This window comes from Rhineura floridana, chromosome 3, assembly GCF_030035675.1.
Source record: "Rhineura floridana isolate rRhiFlo1 chromosome 3, rRhiFlo1.hap2, whole genome shotgun sequence".
In the NCBI taxonomy this organism is placed as follows: Eukaryota; Metazoa; Chordata; class Lepidosauria; order Squamata; family Rhineuridae; genus Rhineura; species Rhineura floridana.
In genome coordinates, this window is record NC_084482.1 from 90,091,828 (window position 1) to 90,116,412 (window position 24,585).

The window sequence follows — 24,585 nt, forward strand, 5'->3', positions numbered from 1 at the left end:
CCCCGCTTTGCTGCAAAGGCTTGAAAGGCTGCCAGTGCAAGTAAAGTGCACATCTGGGTATGATGAGATAGTTGTGACGACTTTCCAATGTTGCTTCCATGCCTAGTTCTGTATCTTGCTTCATGCCTAAAATGTCTGATGCTGTGTTCCTCCTGTACAGTTCGAGAATAATATTCATTGAAAAACCCAGTCTTTGAGACCTTCTCTGGTAGGGAGCCAGGACACCTCAGCTGTCAAGCAGCTTGTGGGGTTTCTGAGTCCTATAGACTAAAGTCCCTCACTCCAGCCAAATTCTAGGGAGAAATTAAGAAGGAACTTCAGTTTTACTTTCCCAAAGCCCATTGGGCACCAAATCTTACTGAACTTTGAGAACTATCTTTGGAACACAAGGAGTAGCTTAACAACCAGCTCTCAGGGAAGATTTTAGCAAGACCTTTCAGCAAAGTACCCTTTAAAACCAATTAAGCCAAGTGTTTACTTGAAGAAAGTTTATTCGGGAGAAAGGGGGGATAGGAAGAAAAAAGGAAGGCAAAAATATTACACACACTTTCAAATCAGAAATCATTTTAACTTAACTGGTTATATTTTGCCTACTTGAGTAGAGTCTTGGGTTTGAGAGCATGTGTAGAGTTACTTCCAGAAAATATTGTCTGAGAGAACATCACTTTATTATATTGCATCTTTGGTCTCCAGATTGCATAGTTCCAACGGATACAAAGCAACTGGGTGGGGTGGCTCACATATCTTTGGGAATTTGAGACCAGTAACAGCTGGGCTTCTTTGTTATAGAAAGGATAGTGTATGGCAGTGATGAAGGAAATTCCATCTCTGATGTAAGTGGTCTATGTAGCCAGTCAGAAATTCACTTAGAGGCTGTTTCCATATTCTGGAGTCCTGTACTTGTATTATAGAAGAGCTAGCCAATGCAGACTAGTTGGGCTACTGTAAATAAGGGATTAAGTTGGGAAAGTATATTGGAAATAAAACTTGGAATATTGGGCTATTCAGGATTTCTCCACACGAGTTCCAGATTCCAGATCCTATAGATCAGTGTTCTTCAACTTTGGGTCCCAAGATGTGGTTAGACTACAACTCTCAATGTCTCTGACACTGGCTAATTTGGTTGGGGATCATGGGAGATGTGGTCCAACCACATCTGGGGACCCAAGGCCGAAAAACACTGCTATAGATAACACTGTTGGTCTACATCAATATATAGGGGTTCATCACACAGGTCTGTATTTGTATTCTGCAAATATAAATGCTTTTGGATTGTGTAATTTGGGGCTTGAGTGTCCTGAGCATAGGATGTTGTAATTAAATTCCCTTAAAACATGAGACAAGAAGCTTATATTGTAAGAGAGGCCAACGCAAAACAAGCCAAGCTCCAAATGAGCAAGAATGTCAGGTTGTGGGAATACTATTTCCATAGGAATGCTTGAGACTGCTTCCCTGGTACTATTTGTACCTGGAATGCTCTCCCCAGGGAGGCATGCCTGCCACCATCATTGTCTGTCTTTAGGTGCCAGGTAAAAACATTGTTATTCACCCAGGCCTTTGGAGTTTAATTTTCTGTTTGTCTTTAATCAGGTGGGGAGAAAGGTTTTGTTCTTATGTAGTTTATTTTATCATGTTTTTGTTTTTATGTCTCTTTTCTATGTAAGTTGTGTTGAGTTTTCAATTTGGAAAGAAAAGTGACAATAATAATAATTGTTAGCATGATTCCACAGCAAATGAAATGTAGTACACACACAGTACTAGCCACTGACAAAAAAAACCCTTTGAAAACTGCACACTTGCTAGCTGAAACTCAGGACTCAGATTTCCATCTCTGCTCTGTTTGTTGACCATTGTAGTTTTATATACTATCAAATAAATAATGAAATGTCGATTCTTCAATAATATTTAGAAGGTGGAAAAACAACCCTCCAACTCAGCATTATTCTTTCGAAAGCATAATGAGATTAATCTATGAGTGACAGATATTGCCCCGAGGCAAGACTTCTGTCAGCAGTTGGTTGAAATATCTTTTTATAAAAATATCTTTTTATAAATATCAGTCATCTCCATACCATTTCAGTCCTTATTTCAGAAAATGTTTCCATAATTATCTCTTGCATTCTGCTTATTTCCTTTTGAATTCAGAATGGAGCATATTCATGAGCTATTCATCACTACAGATTTGTTTCACGTGTGTTTACTTTTCTACCCCTTTATTTCCTGACCGCTGTTATAGAATTGCTGTTCCTTCCTCAGTAGCTTTATTTTTACTTACAAAACATTAAACTATCTCATCCATAACAGCCCTGTAAGACAGACCGTTAGCGTGCTTAATTTCAGCTCTTTTCTCCATCTGTTATGATTTTCCCCTGAAAAGGGTAGGCCATGGCTGAAATATGAACTTGAGATCTGTTGTAAACATGAGTTTGGAACACCTATGGGAGGTGTCAGGAAGAAGCTGGGTGGAGTTTCAGGAGAAAGGCAGTGGGTGGGTGAGTGAAAATTTAAGCATACCATCTCTCCCTTCTTGCTTCTCCAGTATAGATTGTAGCCATCTCCTCAACAATGCTTCGCAGTAGAAGCAAAGGCAGAGATCTACATACATGGGTTGCAAGTGGTATATGGAGTTCCACCCTTAGGGTATGGTCACAGAAGCTCATGTCGTAGCATATAACCTACAAAGAAGCCAACACACTTTGCACCCCATCCATTCCAGCAGTAGTCACTGTTTGATTTCTGTGTGGTGGTGGAGGAAAGTGAGACTCTAACTCAGGGATGGGGAGCCTATAGTCCCTGCATATGTTTGTGGACTAAAACTCTCATTATCCCTGACCATTGGCCATGCTGGCTGGGGCTGAGAGGAGATGGAATCCCAACAGCATCTGGAGGGCCACAGGTTCCTCATCCCTACTTTCATTAAAGGGGTGTGTCTATTTCTTCAATATGTTTTGCATGATGCCTGAACTGGCGTTGCACTGAGTGTAGCTTTCTTCCTCCTGAGCAGATGAGCTGGCTGGGAAAGGGTTTCACAGTGGGGGCTGGGCTACTTCATGAAGAATGGCTCTTCTGGTGGCAAAATGGAGGTTAGGAGACTGGCCTCCAGTCTGCCAATTGCAGTTGCCGCCTGGAGCCTTTCCCATCCAGTAGCTCTGAACACCGAAAAGAATCCCAGCAGCTGGCTGCAGTTTTTTTTATGAGGGTAGGCCAGGTGCCTGGGCACTGGTCTCCCGTTTCAAGTTCCAAACAGCAAGTGGGCATATTTAAAAGTACTTCTCATCCTGCTTTTTACTGGTGTACACAGCTCTCCTATGAAGAGCAGCATAAGTCCATTTAAGGATGCTGGAAGAGGAGGGAGGGGTATAGGATGTATCTCTTTCTCCCGGAAAGAAACAGGAGAGTGCAAATACATACAATCGCAGCATCCAGCACATGCACTGTCTCAACATCCATTTCCCAAACGCTGTCATCCAGACTATGCTGGCTTTTACATCAGAATAGCAGCAATGTATCGTTAATAGTGTGTGCTTGATTGAAGCAAACCTTGAGTGTTTATGTTGGGAACTAATCCCTTTGTAAACTCTCTCCTCAGGCTTTTTAAACAGAGACCTGAAAAGAGAAAACAATGTAGATAACAGGCCCTGGGTATTCCTCCACTAGAAACATAACACGGTCTCTCTTGCCTGACATATTTACACACGCACACCACCTGATGAGAGTCTTGTGCAAGATTCTAGCTGGAAAGTACTGTTGCATGACTCAGTGGAGAGACATTTTATATGCTACTACATCTAGGGAATTTATGTGTACAGGGTCCTAGATAATGATCTGGGGTATATGGTATTGTTCTGTATTTACGCAGTTGGTCAGGGTTACCTGATAAGGCTATTACTACTTTTAGTTGTTGATCTGGGATGGGGAGTGAGTGTGAGAGAGAGAAAGTGTCTTTGTTTGCCTTGTGAAATCTTGTGCTAAGTATCTCGGGTCCAGTGAAACCTCCTTATGACAATTCTCTTGCCTCTGGTTGTCTCTAGATTACGTAAGAAGGACTGGCAGGTGGGCAAAGAAAGCTGACCCAGCATACAATGAGCTGGGGATTCAGAGATCTGTATTTCCACAAATGGGTTTCTAAAACTCACCCTCAGAGGTTGTGGATTATGCATTGCCATCCCTTGTTATGCTCTATGTATGAAGAGATGTGTTGTACATCCCTTGTGCGCTTGTCAGAACTTAGCCAAGCTCAGAGGCAGGTGGCAGCCGGTGATCTGGTACTGGTGTGGGCAGACCAAAGGTTCAAAGGGGCTAGAAGCAGGTGACCAGGTTGAAGGTGGGCTGTTGGTCTGGTGAGGTGATGCCATTCAGCAGTTTTTCCCAAGTGACAACACTCTCAGACTGTGGAGGTGACTCTGTTGCTGAGGCTTTATAGGGCTTGGGGGGGTGTCTTGATTTGCTTATGGAGTCAGCTTTCTGTATTCAAGCCAGTACTGAAGTCTAGAGGGTACACTTGATCCACAGAGTTTAAGCTGCCTGATTTCCTGACAAACCTGATTGTTGATTTGCTTGCCACCCTGGGCTCCTGCCGGGAGGAAGGGCAAGATATAAATCAAATAATAAATAAATAAATAACACCTGTGCTGGTGGCACAGGAGGTGAGGCACTGAAGACCTACCTGTGGGAGGCTTAGGTTTCCTAGTCTCCTTTCCTTTAGCAGTTCTGTGTATTTGATTTGGAGATGGGTTTGAAATTTATCTTTTTCTTAACCTTATCATGGGTAGCATCCATATTCATGATTACATTTTAACATGTTGATACTATTTGTATATCATGGTGATCTTGACTCCTTTTTTACTTATGTTGCCATAACACCCATTAACATAAATTATACTACCAGCTATAAGGAAATGACACTCTGTACAGTTTACACAATTGTGCAATTGCTATGTCTAAGATAATTGGTCTGATTTTCATGTAACAGTGAACCATGGTTTAGTGCTATGTGCATGAACTGGAATGAGCCTGAGCAAGGCCTCATGTTTGTATATGTACCCTTCCTCTCTCTTTTCTTTCTCCTATGTGGCGAGAAGGACCTGTGCAGAGTTGAGTTTTGCTTAGCCCTACTAATCATAATGTGGAGATCGGACTTCCGGGAAGTGGTGCTGGCTGGTGGTTGTCTCTGAGGGAGCTCTGCCTCAGAGGAAGCTTTTTTCAGGTTAAAAGCCAGCCAAGAGGAATCTTGGACTGGCTTAAATGTTCTCCAAGGTATAGGAGAACCGATCAGATCTTCCACAAGACTTCGTTGAGCTGTCGGCGGCTGGAATTGATCAGGAAATTCCTGAGATAAGAAGGCAAGCCGATCGGCTGAAGACGGAGTCAGGAATTCCACGCAAGCTGAACTGGAATAAAGCGAAGTGTTTTTTCTTCTCTCAAAAAAAAACGTTCTTAACCAGCGAGCCCACTTCTGCCTAAACCTTATCATTCGGCTTAAATTACTGCAATAAAAGGGATTTGTTTATGAATCAGCAATTGAGAAACCTGGGTGAGTCATACTTTTTCTCTTTTAAATATAATTAAGGAAGAAAGAAAATATAAACAACTTATATACTTTTTTTACGACAAAAAGCTGGCTTGAATTTGGACTTTTAAAGTTTAAAAACGGATGAGAGGTAATTATTATATTTTGGACTATTTTTCTCTTTGGACTATTTCTTGTTGGATGAATCCGCTGCTCGTATATGCTACTAATTGTTTAGTCTTGGCAACCAGAATTGTTTTGCATTCTTGGAAGCAGATAAGGACTGTGTTGTGCTGGCTGGATTTCAATAATAGGCCTGGAATATTAACTCTTCTTTTTGGTGGAGGGAAAAAAAGAAAAGAAATAGACTGCCCTTAGGTTCTGAAACAGTGATTAATATTAGAAATTAAAGGCCTCTTTTTGAAAATGACAACTAAAAAAACAACCAAGGCCCAGGGGCGAAGAGGTTCTATTGATACACAGGAAGAGGATATACCCCCAGAAATGTTTCAAAAAATAATGGAAGGGATTAATGCTATAAAACAGGAAATGAAACAGGAAATGAAAACTGAATTGACAGATATAAAAGACTATATTAAAACACAAGTGGATGAGATTAAAGGGACAATTGGGCAAATAAAGGAAGATGCAAAAAATACTAAAGAAAAGGTACAAACCTTGGAGAATAGAACAGATATACTAAATCTGGAACTAGAAAAAAATTTGGACTATTTAGCTGTGACTGAAATGAGAAATAAAGAGCATTGTTTGAGATTCCGTGCAATCCCTGAGGAAACAGGTGAAGACATTAGAGATAAAATTGTTAATGCTTTAGTAAAATTTCTGGACTTGAATGAAGATAGGATGGAATTTGAAATAGACAAAGTTTATAGAATTAACTCCAGATATGCAACAATGAAAAAAATTCCAAGAGATGTGCTTGTTCATTTCGTAAAGAAGACGACCAGAGATATGGTTTTACAGCAACACTTTAAATATACCTTTAAAATTGATGGTAAGGAAATACTGGTGATGAAGGAAATTCCTATTAGACTTTTACGTAAGAGAAAAGAATATGCTTTCCTTACAGAAAAACTTAAGCAATGCAAAATTCAATTTAGGTGGGACGTTCCAGAAGGAGTGATTTTTACATTCAGACAACAGAAATACAGACTGAATACTGTTCAAAAAGCAAGGGACTTCTTGAGAAAAGCTTCAAAAGATATGGAAGAAGATAAACTCAAAGATATGGATATAGTTCCTGGGAAACAAAGTCAACAAGGATATGCAGAGGAGGGGAAGGAAGATGATGGATCAAAAGGAGCATCAGGCAAATTTTAAAATACACGCTTAATGATGGATTACAAATACCTAACTTGGAATATAAATGGAGCCAACACGGCGCAGAAGAGAAAGAAAGTGTTTCATTATTTGAAAAAATTAAAATTGGATATAATTTGTTTACAAGAAACTCATATTCAGAAGAAAGATTCCAAATATTTGATTTGTAAAAATTTGGGTGAAGAATTTATTTCAGCTGGACCAAAAAAAAAAAATGGAGTTGTTCTCTATATTAACCCACAATTGCTTCCTAAATTGGTATTATTGGACGATAGTGGTAGATTTGTGGGGGTTGAAATTACTTTACAAGGTACAAACATTTTGATAGTGGGTATTTATGCCCCCAATGAAGATAAAACAAGGTTTTATACAGGACTTATGGAAAAATTGTCAGAGTTTTCATATGAGCATTGGTGTGTCATGGGTGACTGGAATGGGGTAATCTCACCAAAAATTGATAGGCTTTCTGAAAAAAATATCAAAGAGACACAAGGTAAATTACCGAAGATTTGTTTTGAACTCATGGAACATTTAGAATTGGTGGATACCTGGAGATATATAAATGATAATGCAAAGGAATTTACTTATTTTTCAGAAAGACATAAAACATTTTCGAGGATTGATATGATTTGGATGTCAAAAATTTTAGCGAAGGATATTTTTAAAATGGATATATTACCAAAAACTTTTTCGGACCACAATCCTGTGATATTAACTTTAAAAAAAAAAAATCTTGGATTTAGATGGAGACTAAATGAATCTTTATTACAGAATGATAAAGTAGTACAAGAATGTAAGAAGAAATTAAAGGAGTTCTTTGAATATAATTTATATAAAGGAACAAGTGAAAATATTGTTTGGGATACTAGTAAGGCATTTATGAGGGGATACTTTATTAAATGTAATTCTGAATTAAAAAAAAAGAAACAACAGAAAATGCAATTAATTTTGGAAGAAATAAAACAAAAAGAGGAAGAATTGAAAAAGAATCCAGCTAAAGTTTCTATTGTAAATCAAATTAAAATGTTACAGAAGCAAGTATCAATGTTGACAGTTAGAGAAATTGAAAGGAAATTAAATTTTGCTAAACAAAGGACTTTTGAATTTGCAAATAAACCTGGGAAATGGTTAGCATATAAATTAAGAAAAGAACGTCAAAAAAATATTATTTTAAAGATACAAGAAGGAGATGAGACGCTGACAGATAATGTAAAAATCAAAAAGATTTTTCATCAATATTACTCAACATTGTATAAGTGTCAAGAAATTCCATCTGAAAAAATAGAAGAGTATTTATCTAAACAGAATTTGCCGAAAATTACAGATTTTCAGAGACAAGTTATTAATGGCCCTATTACGTCAAGAGAGATATCTGAAGCTATAAATAAAATTAAATTAGGAAAGGCGCCAGGACCAGATGGGCTATCTGCAATGTATTATAAATGTTTGGAGGAAGAACTCTTGCTACCCTTACAGTCTACAATGAATTCTATTTTGCAAGAGGGAAAGATACCGGATAGTTGGAAAAATGCTAATATAACATTAATACCTAAAGAGGACCAAGATTTAACTAAAACAAAAAATTATCGGCCAATATCTCTACTGAATAATGACTATAAAATTTTTACAATGATTTTGGCTGAAAGATTGAAAATAATATTGCAACAATTTATTCAGGAAGATCAATCAGGGTTTTTACCTAAAAGACAATTACGTGACAACGTCAGGAATGTTTTGAATGTGTTGGAATATTTAGAACAACGAAATGATAAACAAGCAGCTTTGATTTTTTTAGATGCTGAAAAAGCATTTGATAATTTGAATTGGAAATTTATGTTCCAGGTTTTGGAGCAAATGGATTTTGGAGACAACTTTATAAAATGGATCAGATCGATTTATACATCACAGAAGGCCCAGATAATTGTTAATGGAGACTTAACGGATTCATGTGAAATACAAAAGGGTACAAGACAGGGATGTCCATTATCTCCCCTTTTATTTATTCTGGTTTTAGAAGTGCTGCTTAGAGATATAAGGCAAGATAAAAGGATTTCGGGATTAAAAATAAAAAAAGAAGAATATAAATTGAGAGCATTTGCTGATGATTTGATAATTGTACTAGAAAACCCTTTGGAAGGAATTCATATATTGATGGACAAATTAAAAGAATTTGGACCGTTAGCAGGATTTAAGATCAACAATCAAAAAACAAAGATGTTGGTGAAAAATTTAATTTTAAGGGAACAGAAAGAGTTAATGGACAAGACAGATTTTACAATAGAAAAAAAGTTGAAATATCTAGGCATCATCATGACAAATAAAAACTCAAAGCTGTTTCATAATAATTACGAAAAATTATGGACAGAGATTAAGAAAGACTTGCTAAGATGGGATAAACTACAACTGTCATTAATGGGTAGAATATCTGTGATAAAAATGAATGTATTACCGAGAATGATGTTTTTGTTTCAAACAATACCTGTAATATCCTCTGATTTACCTTTTAAACAATGGCAAAAAGATATTTCTAAATTTGTATGGCAAGGAAAAAAACCAAGAGTTAAATTTAAATTACTTCAAGACGCTAAAGAAAGAGGAGGACTGGGATTACCAAATTTGAGACTTTATTTTGCTGCCTGCTGTTTAGTCTGGATAAAGGAATGGATCTTATTGAGGAATAAAAGACTATTGGATTTGGAGGGCCACAATCTGAAGTGGGGATGGCATGGATATCTATGGTATGACAAAGTAAAAGTAAACGTAGACTTTAACAATCATTTTATAAGACGTTCTCTGTTGAAAATATGGAATAGATACAAACCAAGGTTTTATTCGAAAATACCATTATGTGTCTCAAGTCAAGAAGCGTTTTATAGAAGAGAAATGTCTGGAAAAGAGAAATGGTTAACTTATCAAGAACTATTAGAAAATGTACATGGAGAATACACAATGAAAGAGAGAGAACAATTGATAAAGGAAGGATATAGTTTTCATTGGTTTGCCTATTTACAATTGTTAGAAAGATATAAAATGGATAAGAAAATGTATGGGTTTGAAATAAGTAAATCTGATTTTGAAATAGGTTTGTATACAAATGATGAAAACATAATTGCAAAAATGTATAAACTTTTATTGAAAATGGATATGGAGGAAGAACAAGTAAAAGAGTGCATGGTAAAGTGGGCAAAAAATTTTGGTCATAACATACAAATGGATCAATGGGAAAATATGTGGAAAAAAGGCTTGAAATTTACATTATGTTATAATCTTAAAGAAAATTTTTATAAAATGATGTACCGTTGGTACATGACTCCAGAAAAGCTGTCAAAAATGTATAGTAATGTCTCTAATGTTTGTTGGAAATGTAAACAACAAGAAGGATCTTTTTATCATATGTGGTGGTCATGTAAAAAGGCGAAATTATTCTGGGCACAGATAGGTAGGAAGATGCAAAAAATTTTAAAGATAAATATTCAGTCAAAACCAGAATTTTTTTTACTGGGTTTTATGGATAAACAAATAGAAAAGAAATATGGAAGAATATTATTATATATGATTACGGCAGCAAGATTATTATATGCACAAAAGTGGAAAATGGAATCAATACCAACAATGGAAGAATGGCTACTGAAATTAATGGACTTAGTAGAAATGGATAAATTGACGTGTTTACTTAGAGAAAAATCGACAGATACATTCCTTAAGGATTGGAAGCCTCTCTTAGACTTTTTGTCGAAAGATCAAAATAAAATGATGATACTGGGATTTGATGATTAATTAAGACAGCTTATGGAGAAAAGGGATTCTGTATGTACATATTAAGGGACAGGTTTGATGTATATTATATACTTATAGCTGATCTGTGACAAATCGGAAGTCAACCATTTTATTTTTATTTTTTGTTGTAGTATTGTTATGTTTTTTCTTACTTTGTTTTGTTTGTTTTTTGGAAAAATTTGAATAAAAACTATATAAAAAAAAAATGTGGAGATCATAGTTTAAAGCAAACTCTACCTGGATTCTGCACAAGCCAATGTCAAACTATGGGTTATGAAGTTGGCTTGTTTAATTAACCAGAGTTTGTTTTAAACCATGGTCTCTAATTCATCCTATACAAGAAGCTGAGATTAGAGAAAGTGAATCTAAACTCTGCAGAAGTCCTTCTCCTGGCCACATAGTTTAGCATAAGATGAGAACATGGCTAAAGTGGTTATTTTTGTCATTTGTAACTTTTAGTGCTCCCTTTATTTTTATGATACAGGCCAAAAACAGAGAGACGGGTGCCTTAGCTGCTGCCAAAGTCATTGAGACCAAGAGTGAAGATGAGCTGGAGGACTACATGGTAGAGATTGAGATCCTTGCAACCTGTGACCACCCTTACATTGTAAAGCTGCTAGGAGCCTTTTATAATGACAGCAAATTATGGGTAAGATTACTCTATTATAGGTCTCTTCTCTTTCAGGTCACAATAGCCTCTGAAGAATGTTAAGAGCTTGAGGATAAGACATTGCCTGCTGGTGGACATATGTTGGCTCCAAGTGGCTTTGCCTTGAAGTCCTGTGACTTTAGAGCTGCTTATTCTTTGATAGTTCCTTTATAAATGCAGTAACAATTGTATGTGAAGTGCGTATTCATTGATGACCTTTTTGTCTACCACTAATCTTTTACTTGTGATATGAGACTATGGGTTTTATTAAATCACCACCACCACCAATCTTTGTTCCAGAGACCACTAATTTACCTACACTGATAAATGTCTTGTTTTCTTTCCTATTTAAAAAAAATCAACATGTCTCTGCTGGTCTGCTGCACTGTGTTGAAGACAATTTCCATATAAAATGAAATTTTCTCCTGAAAATTAATGAAAGAAGTATACATTATGCAAGAACCTCTCATTACCTGCTAGCTAGTGTTTTCTTGATGTCTTGTGGTGTGTGTTTGGTAAGCCTTCAGTAAAGTAAGTTGAGAGCAAGTCTTGGACTTACATACTCTCTCCCCTCCCCTTTCTCTGGCATAGCTGCAAGGAAAATGGAAGCACCTGCTTCCTGTATTAAACTAGTGAGCGATGTTTGGTTTAAACTATGGTTTGCTAGCAAGACAGAAACATAAACCATGGTTTCAACAAGTCAATATTTAAACTAATCAGAGTTACCCCAATTCATATGTGGGATAAACTCCAATTAATTTAAAAGCTGGTGCTTCTGTTCTCCTCTTTGTAACTGTGCCAGAGGAGGAGAGGGGAGAGGGAGTGTGCAAGCCCAAAGTGCTCTTCAGTCGTTTGTGTTGTGCTAACTGTTGTGTAGCTTTGCTTTTTCAACAAGTCAGTGTCTATTTAGTTTTTCTCTGCTGTTGACAAGAGACTGTCCCTGTATTAATTTTTATTAGTGCCTATTAAGATTTCACAGCTGGTATAGCACAGTGGGGAGGAGAGCCTGGCTGGGAGTCCAGAGTCTGTGAGTTCAAATCCCCACGCATGTCTCCTGGGTGTAAAGGGCCAGCTAAAGATAACCCCCACAGTGAGTGGCTCAGTGGTTACGTGCCGTGCCACCTGTGCAGCCGTGGGCAAGCTGCATACTCCCAAGGAGCCCAGTTGCCCCCCAGCTGGCAGTTGCAGACAAGGAAGGGGCTGGCTTGTGCAGCTGTGGCAAGCTGAGCAGGCCCTAGCCAGCTGGGGAGGACTAGCCTCAGAGGCAGGCAATGTTAAATCCCCTCTGAATACCATTCACCATGAAAACCATATTCATAGGGTCGCCATACGTCGGGATCGAAGGCAGTCCATTTCCATTTTTCATTAAGATTTCAAAGGCTGAACAAGAAAATTGTTTTATATTTGAAGAACTCCATTAAAATTGCCAAGGCACTGAGCAGCCAAATTTCCTTTCTTTCTGATTGGCAATAAGTGCCCCCACGTATTTTTTAAAAATCTCCTCTGAATACTAGAAAGTTTAATAAATATTTTTAAAGAAAAAAATGCAAATATTCATGGTATTGCTTGAATATACTGGACTTTGGCTGCACAATACTTGGAAATAAAATCAATAGTACTGACATGAATATATATGGATAGGATCAAGCTATTTGTGTTTAAAATCCATATTCAGTATGTGATCATGATAATAATATCAACAATTCCGGAACTTCCAGCCTGATCTTGCTGAAATTTGGGTGAGTCATATGGAGCTCAACTTTTACAATGAACCTCAGCCTAAGTATAAGAAACAAAAGGTGGAATGGAACCTTTTGAATATCATTGTTGTGGAAGTGGATGACTTCATGTATGATGTTGTTCCTGCGTGGGTGCGCAAAGAAACTGTGTCCAACATTTGTGAAATGAACCTAAGTTAGTTATGTCTGTTAACTTCAGTGGGTCTACTCTGACTAGCATTAAATATCACCCATAGGATAGAGTTTGTAATGCACACATCACCTTTCATTCCAATAATCTTCAAAACATACCATATTATACGTTCTGTATTTTCCTCTTTTCTTTTGAAAATGAGCTTCAGGGCCCAGCTAGTATTTGAAGATGAACTGTAAAATTGTGTGCTGGATATATGTACCAAATTTGGCTCTAGCTTCTCATTGTTCAGAAGCATTATCTTATAAATTAGACTAACCAGTTAAATCAGAGGCCTTGCTTTGGTCACCCAGATAGACCAACCTTTTCAAGAAGTGCTAACTTTTGTATACAGCATTATTCTCATTCATAATAACCAGCTGCCTCCTTTTTCTTTTAATACTAGGGCATTTACCAAAATAGCCTTTTAAGATATTGTTTAAGTGGGATCAGAGAGTACACACCAAGTATGTTTCAACTTTCTGGAAAAAACCAATGATTTGTCTTCAGGTATATAACCATTTCATAGGGCCAAGCAGAGAGTCTTAAGAGCTTTTCTTTAGAGGGTGTATGTATTAAAAGCATGATAATAGTGATTGTTCTAAATATTGGCTAAAAGATCTGGAGAGAGCCTTTGGCAAAACATTCCTGGCTTTGCAATATGGAAATCAAAGGGCTGCATAAAGAAAATGAATCTTGTCCAGTCTGAATATATGTAAATGGAAGAATCCAAGTGGAATCTATCCAAGCTTACATAATTATTAGTGAAAAGATTTAGAATGTTTGGGGTGGAGTTGGTACTTTGAGGCTCTTTGAGAGAAAGTATTTAAGTAGTAGGATTTGGGTAAGATACTGGGAAAGGCAGGAGATTATTTACAATCTAGCTCCTCCCCTGCTGCCTATGACCCTGATTCTAAGCAGATTTTCCTGGAAGGACCCACTTGTTTAAAATGCGCAACCATTGTATTCAATATTTCTGGAAAGCTATAAAGGATTTAGATCTCTTTTTGAAGTGATTGACATTTTGCGCTAGTAAGTGCTTAGGAGCTACATAAAAATAACTCAGAGAAGATGTAGTGGGTGGGACAGGTAACATCTTGCCCACTCCTGTTTCGTTCATTGTGGTATTCTATCTCTCCTGATACAATAACAGTTATGAATAATTGCTTCCGTGTTTTAAGTAAAATGATAGCAGTTGGGTGGTTTTGCTCAGTTTTGCAATAGAAAAAAAGTCTGTGTCTTACTCCCACTTGCAAGCTGTTCCATTTTTCAACTCTCCTATTTATTCTTCAGGCTGTATATCTTGTATGTTGGTTTCTTCATACACAATCCTAAAACGCTTTTCAGCCTTTCTTGTTCTATTTCCCTGCATATGTGAATGCTGTTTATAATGGGTTGGAAATTAGAAAAGAACCGTTTTAGTGACTATTCTAGCCCACAAAGGTTTTATGTCCACATTACAGGCCCAAGAAATACATAACAATAATAACATCCTTTATTGTGGGTGAATATGCCCTGAATTTCAATCACTGTTTCCTACAGATTTTTATAAGGTCACACACTAACTATAGAAGAAGAATGTGTTTTTGTCAAGTGAGGTGTTTTTTCATGTCAAAATCATTGGAAAAATTGCTACCAAATTTTCTACAGAATATGTACACAATTTTGTTTGGTTTTTGAACCAAATTATGCACATGTCCCAGTTGCTAACAACTGCAAGTGCATCTTCCTGCTGCCATCTTAAGCTCACTTCTCTTGTTCCCCTTCCATGCATTGAGCTGGTTTGCACGATATGGTAAGCAAACTATGGCTTAGCAAGACTGTGTGGACATGCGTGCTGTCAGAGAGGAGCTCGCAGCCATTTATTCTCCCTAGTTCTTTTTTACAGCTGTGCTGTGCGGAACTAAGACAAGTACGAACAGTGGTTACAGCTTGTGGCTAGTGAGGAGAGAGCTTAACCACGAGTGCTGGTTTTGTTGGCATGCTGAGCCAAACCTTGGTTTACATCAGCGTGGTACAGCAGTAAAAAGGGTTGGGGAGAAACAAAGCAGTTGCAAGCTCCCAAGTTCCTGTGCACTAAGGCTGTGCACTGGTTTCGGCTGAGCCAAATTGGGCCCAAGCTGGCCTCAGCCAAGTAAGGTTCTGATAGCCGCAGCTCGCTATGAGTTGGATTTGATGACCCAGAGCAACCCGGGGCTGTCAGTGCGCAGGGCATCAAGCAGCAAGAAGGGGCAGCTGCGGCTCTCCTTCCTGTCTGATGAGCAGATGCAGCCATCCTCCAGGGGTGTGGGGGCTGTTTTGTAAGGGGTTTGTTGCCAAACAGCATCCCCTAGGATCTCTCACTCTTTCACAATACATGAAAGATAAACTGAACCTGCTCTTGGTTGAGGGGGAGGAGATGCAATGTCTCCCCTGCCATATGTTTAATAAGGGTGGGGTTTTTTACCCTAATTAAAAATGAGCCCTGTCCCGAAACCTTATTTGGGAGTGGTTCTGAGTTTTGATGGATGGTCCCCAGGTCAACCCAGGGTGGATCAGCCTAATGCCCTCCTTCCTGATTGGTGGATGGGGGTGTGTGTCTGTACACAGCCCTACCACATACAACCCTACCATACACATACCCTGTGCAAAGTTTTCTGATGCTACTCCCCTAACACATCAGGTTGTGGCCTGTAGATAAGAAATTTGGAAGACTATGAACTTGTGTGGGCATGTCCTATAGTTCTTTGGAACCTGTCAATCCTTTAATAAAAAAAGGTTAAAATGGAACATCAGGCCTGTAGTTCAAGCATCAGCATGTAGATGCTTATGAATCAACAAAGCCCCTATCCTGTTGTTTTATTACAACTGAATGGTGCTTTACAAGAAGTTAATTATACTAGTGAGTCGGTTTCTGGTATAGGCTTGCTGTCCTTTTGAAAATATTACTTAGCTGTCCTTGTTGATTAAAATGTAAGCATATTTGGATTTAATCAGGCATCAGTTATTTCCCCTAAACTAAAAAACTCCAAATGTTGATAGTAGCGTTGTTCCATCTTCTTGATCGTTTTGGTTGCCCTTTTCTGAACCTTTCCCAGCTTTCAACTATCCAGGTGTGGCAAATGGAACTCTACACATTATTCCTCATTTGATTGCGCCATAGATTTGTATAACAGCATTATGATATTGGAAGTTTTATTTTCAGTCCTTTTCCCAATGGTCCCTAGCTTGGCATTGCCTTTCTCACAGCTGTTGCATGCTTGGTTGACATTTTCATTGAGATATACACTACAAACCCAAGTTCTCTTTCCTGGTCATTCACTGCCAGTTCAGACCTCATTAGTATATTATGAAGTTAGGATTTTTTTACTGCCCACTCACTCAGTGTTTGGAGCTCCTGCTGCAGCCTGGATGCTGCTGCTGCTGCTGTTGTAGCATCTCAGGGGCTGTCAACCACAGCATCATTGGTGCAGTGAGACCCCATGCCTGCCCCTCGAGGTGCTTAGAGCAGCCAACAGCATATTCCAGGTTATTTCTGTCAGGACTGGCTAAGCAGATGAGGAGAAGGCAGTGGAAGGAAGAGGAATGGAAAATGCATTGTTTCCTTCCTCCAGTTCCATGGGGCTGTAATGCTACTACTGTCAACTTGTGCATGGAGCAGCAAGCAAGGACAGGAAGCAGAGACAGCAGCAAGACACCCTTGGCCACCTCGACAGTCATACAGGCTCCGGCTGCTCCTTAGTTGGGGGGGGGAGTACGATCAGCACATGCATTTACCCTGTCTGAATGAAGGTAATTAAAGATATATGTTACCACAACACTTCCCCTTGATCAGGGGAATGATAATACGTCCCCAGTACTAAATTTCCTGCATAGTTCTCCTTGTAGGCTATTTTGTTCAGGAAAAATAAGGCATTATGCCTGAGCTCATTGATGAATAGCACCCTTGTATTGTAAGGGAATAATGGCAAAATGGAAGCAATCCTGCTTTACAGAGAGTTGGTTATTTAAATTCCACCTACTTGTGTGCCAGACAAGCTGTTGACATTTGAATTCTCACTCCGCCACCCGCTTGTGTTGTGGTATGTACCAAATGAGTGCCTAAAAGTCTGGGTGAAGCATTTAGTCTGCAAATCAACACGTTAGATGTTTGTCTGCAAGCACAGAGTCACATCCCTGTCAGACCAGGCTTCTATTCAGAGAGAAATGGAGTGATGTGGAAGTGGTCCACAGTCAGTCAGAGCACAACTTTTACCTGGGGGCTTTTATAGGGATCAGTGAGTGCTAACTACCAGCCCACTCTAGCTTCTTGGTGCAAGAATGCAGTTTCCTCCTTTGTTCCAGAGCATAATCTTGACAAGATATTCCTTGCACTGCCTGTTCAAGAGCTGCTGCCTTTTGGGCAGCCTGTGAGATTGTGAGTGTATAGTACAATGATGATTAGCTTTTATATAGCACTTCTGAGTATTCAAAACACTTCATGCACATTATGCTAGTGACTCATTACAACAGTCTTCTAAGGTAGATCAGTATTGTCGACAAATAGGGCCTGCAACCAATCTTTGCCATGTATTCTCTCCTCCTAACTGGAGTGCTTCTCATCAGGGTGCCAGTGAGTCTTTCTCTGGGATATAAGCTGTGAAAGGCTCAAGCAAATCAATTTACTTTCTTTCTCACCCACCTCCAACATTTTCCATTTTGTTCTTTTTACCAGCTGACAATATTCCATTGGCTTTTTGTGGCCTCATTGGGTTTTTTAGCCCTTGGACGTTTTTTCAAGACTTTCTTTGTAAATCTGCAAATGACTTGGTTCCCCTGAGCCAGCTGATGATACCTCCTCCTTGTTTCTCAGTGGTTGTGTTTTGGTTCCATTTCTCTCTGTATGCAAATAGTGGGGTGGAGGCTGAAAGGATGCTGCCTTTCCTGAGGGACTATGTTGAGTTCATAGTAAGAGGTGAATTTGAACTGGGGACTTTCTAGCTCACAGCTCAGTCTTTTAATTGCTACATAAGGTCTCAGTAGAACTCCTGTATTGTGAATCTTGTTCTTGAACCCATTTTTATAATGGGTTGCACTTTAGAAATAAGAGGGGTGGGGGTTCAACATCTGAGTGCCAGCATTTCTAAAATGTTCTTTTGGTTAATCGTTCCTTTCATACCTGGTCCTGCTTCTGTAAAACAGATAGAAGTACAATTTGCTTTTGTGTGGTTTTTATGTATTCTTTCTTGCTGTATAGATGCTGGAAAATGAACTTAACAAACCAATTCATATATGGAAGAAAGGAAAGAAAAACCATGAGAAACACTCTCTGTTGCTTTTTCTATTTGTGCTTGGAAGTGAGATGTGAGACTTCTCTCCTCCAGATGTCCTGTTTATAAAGCATTCATCCTGATTTACTCATGTGGAGCTTCGGCTATCGCTATTAAGTATTCATTCTTATTTGTTTGTGGGGAGGTTATGCAGCCTTTGTCCTGTAATTATCCTCATTTGCTTGTGGGGAGTATATACATCTGCCCATTAATTATTTCTTCACTTTTCAATGCATTTCCCTGTCACTTCCCTAGCTGCAAAAATCAAGTTCTTGTTAAAAGTTGATTTGTTGTGCTGGGGTGATAGAATGGTATAATCCACTTTAATTGCGCAAATCTGTATTTCCCAGTATGTGTGTCAATCTCTCCCACAAGATGCCCTCTGTCTGTTGGCCATGGTATGATCTGTTAACCTAGATCCCCTAGGTGAAGTTTATCTAGAGAAACTAGTTATCTGGATGATTGCAGTAGGGGAAAACTAGATTCATGTTAAAATTTCTGGGGATTTGCACTGATTTTTTTTGTTTGCTGTGCTATATAAAAACATTAAAGAGATTAGAAAAAGAGGTGACTCTCTAGCAACTGACTCTCCTATCTGCTTTATTGCTGATCTAGTAAACCTCACTTTGGAGTCAGGCCTCCCAGAGCTGATAACTGCTATTTGATACAGACTATTCTGTTGTTTACGCCTCTCACAAAAAAAGAGGCAGGATATGGGTCATCATCCTTCCCTGTTTTGCAGTATGCTGGCTGCAACAGTTTGACACAAGATCATTTAATTTGTTTTTGTTTCTTATATGGAGAGTAATTGGCTGTAGGGCAGCATTTTCAGAAGGCTGGAATAGTTTATACAGAGGATTTAGTTGTAAATTCAGGGACAATTTCAGATAAATAGAGGGAACACACCCAGTTATATATGACTTTCTCTCACACATCCTCCTGTTCAGTGTTTTTCCCCTGACAGGATAAATAGTTGAGCGAATTGCCAGTTTGTATAAGAGCAGGGGACCAAAGGTCATGAATTCTTCACGTAGGAAGGGTGGTGCCAAGTTTGCAACACTAATCTTTGCTTTCTCAGCACTTAAATTGCCATGCCAAAGAGTTTAAATCCCCTTTGGTAAAAGGAGTGGAGATTGTGTTAAAAGGTTTGAATGGTTGGATTTTATCTCTCCTGTTAGAAGTTGCAATGCTGTCTCAAAAAGATGCTAATTCAAGCATCCTTTAAAAAGCATTTTACTGATTGCTGAGCCATGAAAGTGTTCTCTAAGGTCATGTGTTTGAACTTCTTGTGTAACAATGCGAGTTAAAAAGCATTCCCTTCCCCACTCACACACAAATAAGTGAAAACTGATGTTCAGAATTGCATGATGGGTTGCTGTGGACAGTACAGATGATTATTTTTCCGGAGCAATAGGAGTGTCCTCCCACTTACTACTATGAGACTCTAGTCTGGAGTCAGCAAAGATAGCATGACAATTTTTCCAAACTGCCATACAAATCAATGGAGTGGTGTCATTGACTAGACCTTTTCTAGTCTCTTCCACTTCAAAAATGCTGCAGGAGCACATGTGTAGTTGTGTACCCATCCTTTCCTATCCCCCCAAACAGTATCAAAAGCGCTCCAGCAATTGAGTGAGCGGGAAGGAGAGGGGAAATGATTGCGTGTCATAGGTCTTAGGTTCTACCTCATAAGTGTTTATGACAGTCACACCAAAATGTTACTGCAACAGTACTGCCACAGTGCTATTCATGTTTGTAGGAACTTCATGCAGCTGAACATAAGACAAGCCTGCTGGCTCAGGCCAATGGCTTTAACTAGTCCAGCATCCTGTTCTCACAGTGACCAACAAGATGCCCAAGAGAAGCCCACAAGCAGAACCTAAGCACAAGAGCACTTTCTCCTCCTGCAGTTTCCAGCAACTGGTATTTAGAAGCATGCTGCCTGTGACTGTGGAGGCAGAGCATGAAGCGTTGCCAGAACCAGCTTGACCAGACACTGTGGAACCCAACAAAGGAAAGCATTATACAGCCATGAGAGTGGCTATATACTATAGCCAGCATGGATTTTTTTGCATTCTGCGATGTTAAATTGAAAATATCTCCCATGCCATTCTGCTGCTTCCCATAAGCTCATTTCAAAACAAAACCTTGCAAAACGTATAGTCCTGAACTCAGAAACGCTTGCTTAACATCCCTCTAAGACTTCATTTGTTGTTATGTGCCTTCAAGTCGACTACGACTTATGGCAACCCAATGAATCAGCAACCTCCAATAGCATCTGTAATGAACCACCCTGTCCAGATCTTGTAAGTTCAGGTCTGTGGCTTCCTTTATGGAATTAATCCATCTGTTATTTGGCTTTCCTCTTTTTCTACTCCCTTTTGTATTTCTCAGCATTATTGTCTTTTCTAGTGAATCATGTCTTTTCATGATGTGTCCAAAGTATAACCTCAGTTTCATCATTTTAGCTTCTCGTGACAGTTCTGGTTTAATTTGTTCTAACACCCAATTATTTGTCTTTTTTGCAGTGCGTGGTATGCACAAAGCTCTCCTCCAACACCACATTTCAAATGAGTTGATTTTTCTCTTAACCGCTTTTTTCACTGTCCAACTTTCACATCCATACATAGAGATTGGGAATACCATGGTCTGAATGATCCTGACTTTAGTATTCAGTGATACATCTTTGCATTTAAGGACCTTTTCTAGTACTGTCATAGCTGTCCTCCCCAGTCCTCGCCTTCTCTTGATTTCTTGACTATTGTCTCCATTTTAGTGAATGACTGTGCCAAGGTATTGATAATCCTTGACAAGTTCAATGTCCTCATTGTCAACTTTAAAGTTACATAAATCTTCTGTTATTACTTCAGTCTTCTTGACATTCCGCTGTAGTCCTGCTTTTGTGCTTTCCTCTTTAACTTTTATCAGCATGTGTTTCAAATCATTACTGGTGTCTGCTAAGAGTATGGTATCATCTGCATATCTTAAATTGATATTTCTCCTTCCAATTTTCACACCTCCTTCATCTTGGTCCAATCCCGCTTTCCGTATGATATGTTCTGCATATAGATTAACAAGTAGGGCAATAAAATACACCCTGTCTCACACCGTTGCCGATTGGGAACCAATCGGTTTCTCCATATTCTGTCATTACAGTAGTCTCTTGTCCAGAGTACTGGTTGCACTTCAGAACAATCAGATGCTGTGGCACCTCCATTTCTTTTAAGGCATTCCATAGTTTTTCATGATCTACACAATCAAAGGCTTTGCTGTAATCTATAAAGCACAGAGTGATTTCCTTCTGAAATTCCTTGGTCTGTTCCATTGAACACTTCCAGTCTGTGAGCCATTGTTTAGTTTTTCATATATCTTGAAAAATTTTTGTCAAAATTTGGACAGATTCAGTCTCAGTAGCTTGTAGCAACTCTATTGGTATGCCATCTGTTCCTGGTGATTTGTTTCTTCCAAGTATTTTAAGAGCAGCTTTCACCTCACATTCTAAAATTTCTGGTTCTTCATCATACGATTCCTCCATGAATGAATCTGTCATCCTTGCATCTCTTTTATAGAGTTCTTCAGTGTATTGCTTCCATCTTTTATTTCATCTTGGTCAGTCAGTGTGTTCCCCTGTTGATTATTCAACATCCCTACCCTTGGTTTAAATTTCCCTTTAATTTCTCTAATCTTTTGGGATAGGGCTCTTGTTCTATCCTTTTTGTTGTCCTCTTCTGTTTCTATACAAGAACCATTGTAATAGTTTTTTGTCCCTACGTACTAATCACTATATTGTTGCATTTAGGGTTCTGACCATGTTTCTATCTCCTTTTGCTTTCTTTCTCTCTTTAACCACTTCAAGAGTGTCTTCAGTCATCCATTGAGATCTTTCTCTCTTTTTAACTAGAGGTATTGTCTTTTTGCATTCTTCCCTGATGTCTCTGACTTCACTCCATAGTACTTCTGGTTCTCTGTCAACTAAGTTTAAAGCCGCTAATCTGTTCCTTATTTGATCTTTATATTCTTCTGGGATGTTATTTAAATTGTATTTTGGCATTATGATTGCTTTGTTGTTGTTCTTTAGCTTTACTCTGATTTTCCATATGACCTGTTCATGATCTGTACCACAGTCTGCTCCTGGTCTTGTTTTTGCAGAAAGTATGGAACTTCTCCATCTTCTGCTACCAATTATATAATCAATTTGATTCTTGGTGATGTCCACATGTACAGTCATCTTTTCTGTTGCTCAAAAAATGTGTTTGCGAGAAACAAATTACTGGCTTCACAGAATTGGATAAGTCTTTCTCCTGCTTCATTTGTATCGCCTAAGCCCCATTTCCCCACAATTCCTAGTTCTTCTCTGTTCCCTACTTTTACATTCCATTTCCCCATGATTATCAGCACATCTTGTTTTGGTGTGTGATCAATTTCTTCCTGTACTTCTGCGTAAAATCTCTCCAATTCCTGTTCTTCTGCATTTGCCGTTGGAGCGTAGACTTGGATGATGGTTATGTTAATGGGTTTCCCATTAAATCTCATTGATATAACTCACTCAGACCTTGCATATAAGTCTTGATTGTTTTGCTAATCACTTCTCACTGTTAAAGCAACCCCATTTCTTCTTAATTTCTCATTTCCTGCATAAAATATTTTGTAGTTGCCTGATTGAAAATGTCCCATTCCCTTCCATTTTAATTCACTGACACCAAGTATTGTAATGTTGATATGTTCCATTTCTTGCTTGACAATTTCTAACTTTCCCTAGTTTCTGCTTCCAAATATTACCAAATTCTTCCAAGCTACACAGGAAGTGGATTGGACTGTGAAAGACCAACCCAAATTGTGTTTGCATTTTAACAAATTGGTAGGGCAGTACAATATCTCAGAGAGGAGGTCAGGTCTCCTGCTGCCCTGGTGCATTCACTATAGCTGTCCAATTTCCCTGCTTTTTAAAGTTTGATAGAAATATCTGTTGGCTATAGGTACGTTCTTAAACTGCAAAGTTTTGTTGCCTATTAGTGAATATGCCCTAGGCAATGATGCATGCACAAGACCATTTTAAAGTCTGAAAGATGATCATTCATGTACAGCCTTAGTAATAACTTGAAATACGCCAACACTTGTACTAAGAATGTGTCCAGCAGATTTGTTGCCTGTTGCTCAAGGAACTGGTATCCCATCTTTGTCTTTAGTAACCAGTGTGGCTTGACTTTCTGACATCCTGCTCCATACAGTGGGGACAGCAAGGACTTATTTGGGTTTGTTTTTTCATTCTTTCAGGAGAGGGGCAGTAAGCTGTGTTTGTTACAGTCCCTCCTCTCAGATATGTATTGCTCCACTCCAGCGCAAGATGCAGTTGGGCGCCATTTTGAAAGAAGTTCAATTTTTCTACCTGTGTTTCTGATGGCTTAAAAATATTATTCCTGTGGAGGAGTATACTTGGAGACATGGGTCCTAATTAGAGTTGTGCTGGTGGGAGCATCCTGCTAGCAGGAGGAGGTTATTTTCACCAATTTTTCCCGTCCCCCTGCAGCACCTTGTGCCTCCTGAAAACCTGCTCTGGAGGCATGGAGGAGCCCTTCAGAGAAGCATGAGAGACAACACAGGGGGCTACAGGGCAGGGAGAGACCCCTGCCTTGAAACACCAGAGAGCCACTGCTAGTCAGTGTAGATAATGAGTTAGATGGACCAATGGTCTGACTTAATGTAAGGCAGATTCCTATGCTCCTAAAGAAGGAATTGAAAAAAAATTCCTCTTTACCCCTTCTGCCAGTGAGAATCTTGTTATCCTTCCATTCTTAGGTGCCTAGTTAGCAGAGAAAGCCTTTAATTTGGATCCTGATAACCAGAATACCAGATGATAAAGGCACAGTCATGAATACCAGTTCATTTAGTTGATCCCTCCTGAAAAAAAGATGCTGGACTGATGCACGTAGAGCTGATACATCAAGGCATTCGTGTTCTTTGTGAAACTGCTCATACCATTCTAAGGCTTCACAGAAACCATCTGATATATTTTTAGAAGGAACTCAGTAATTGGCATGCATAACCTACATACCGTCTTTTCCTGGCTCCTCATTTAAGCAAGACCACCAGAACTGCTACTTTACCTTGAG

General features: G+C 38.8%; 1 protein-coding gene across 3 annotated transcripts in view; it reads left to right on the forward strand.

Moving 5' to 3' along the window:
• STK10 (serine/threonine kinase 10) overlaps nucleotides 1-24,585 on the forward strand; it is a 113,480-nt gene that overhangs the window by 39,511 nt on the left and 49,384 nt on the right. For all 3 annotated transcript variants that reach the window (XM_061616885.1, XM_061616884.1, XM_061616883.1), the window contains exon 2: nucleotides 11,112-11,276. In XM_061616885.1, coding sequence (XP_061472869.1) covers nucleotides 11,190-11,276 — 87 coding nt within the window. In that variant the 5' untranslated portion in view covers nucleotides 11,112-11,189. The remainder of the gene's footprint in view (nucleotides 1-11,111; nucleotides 11,277-24,585) is intronic.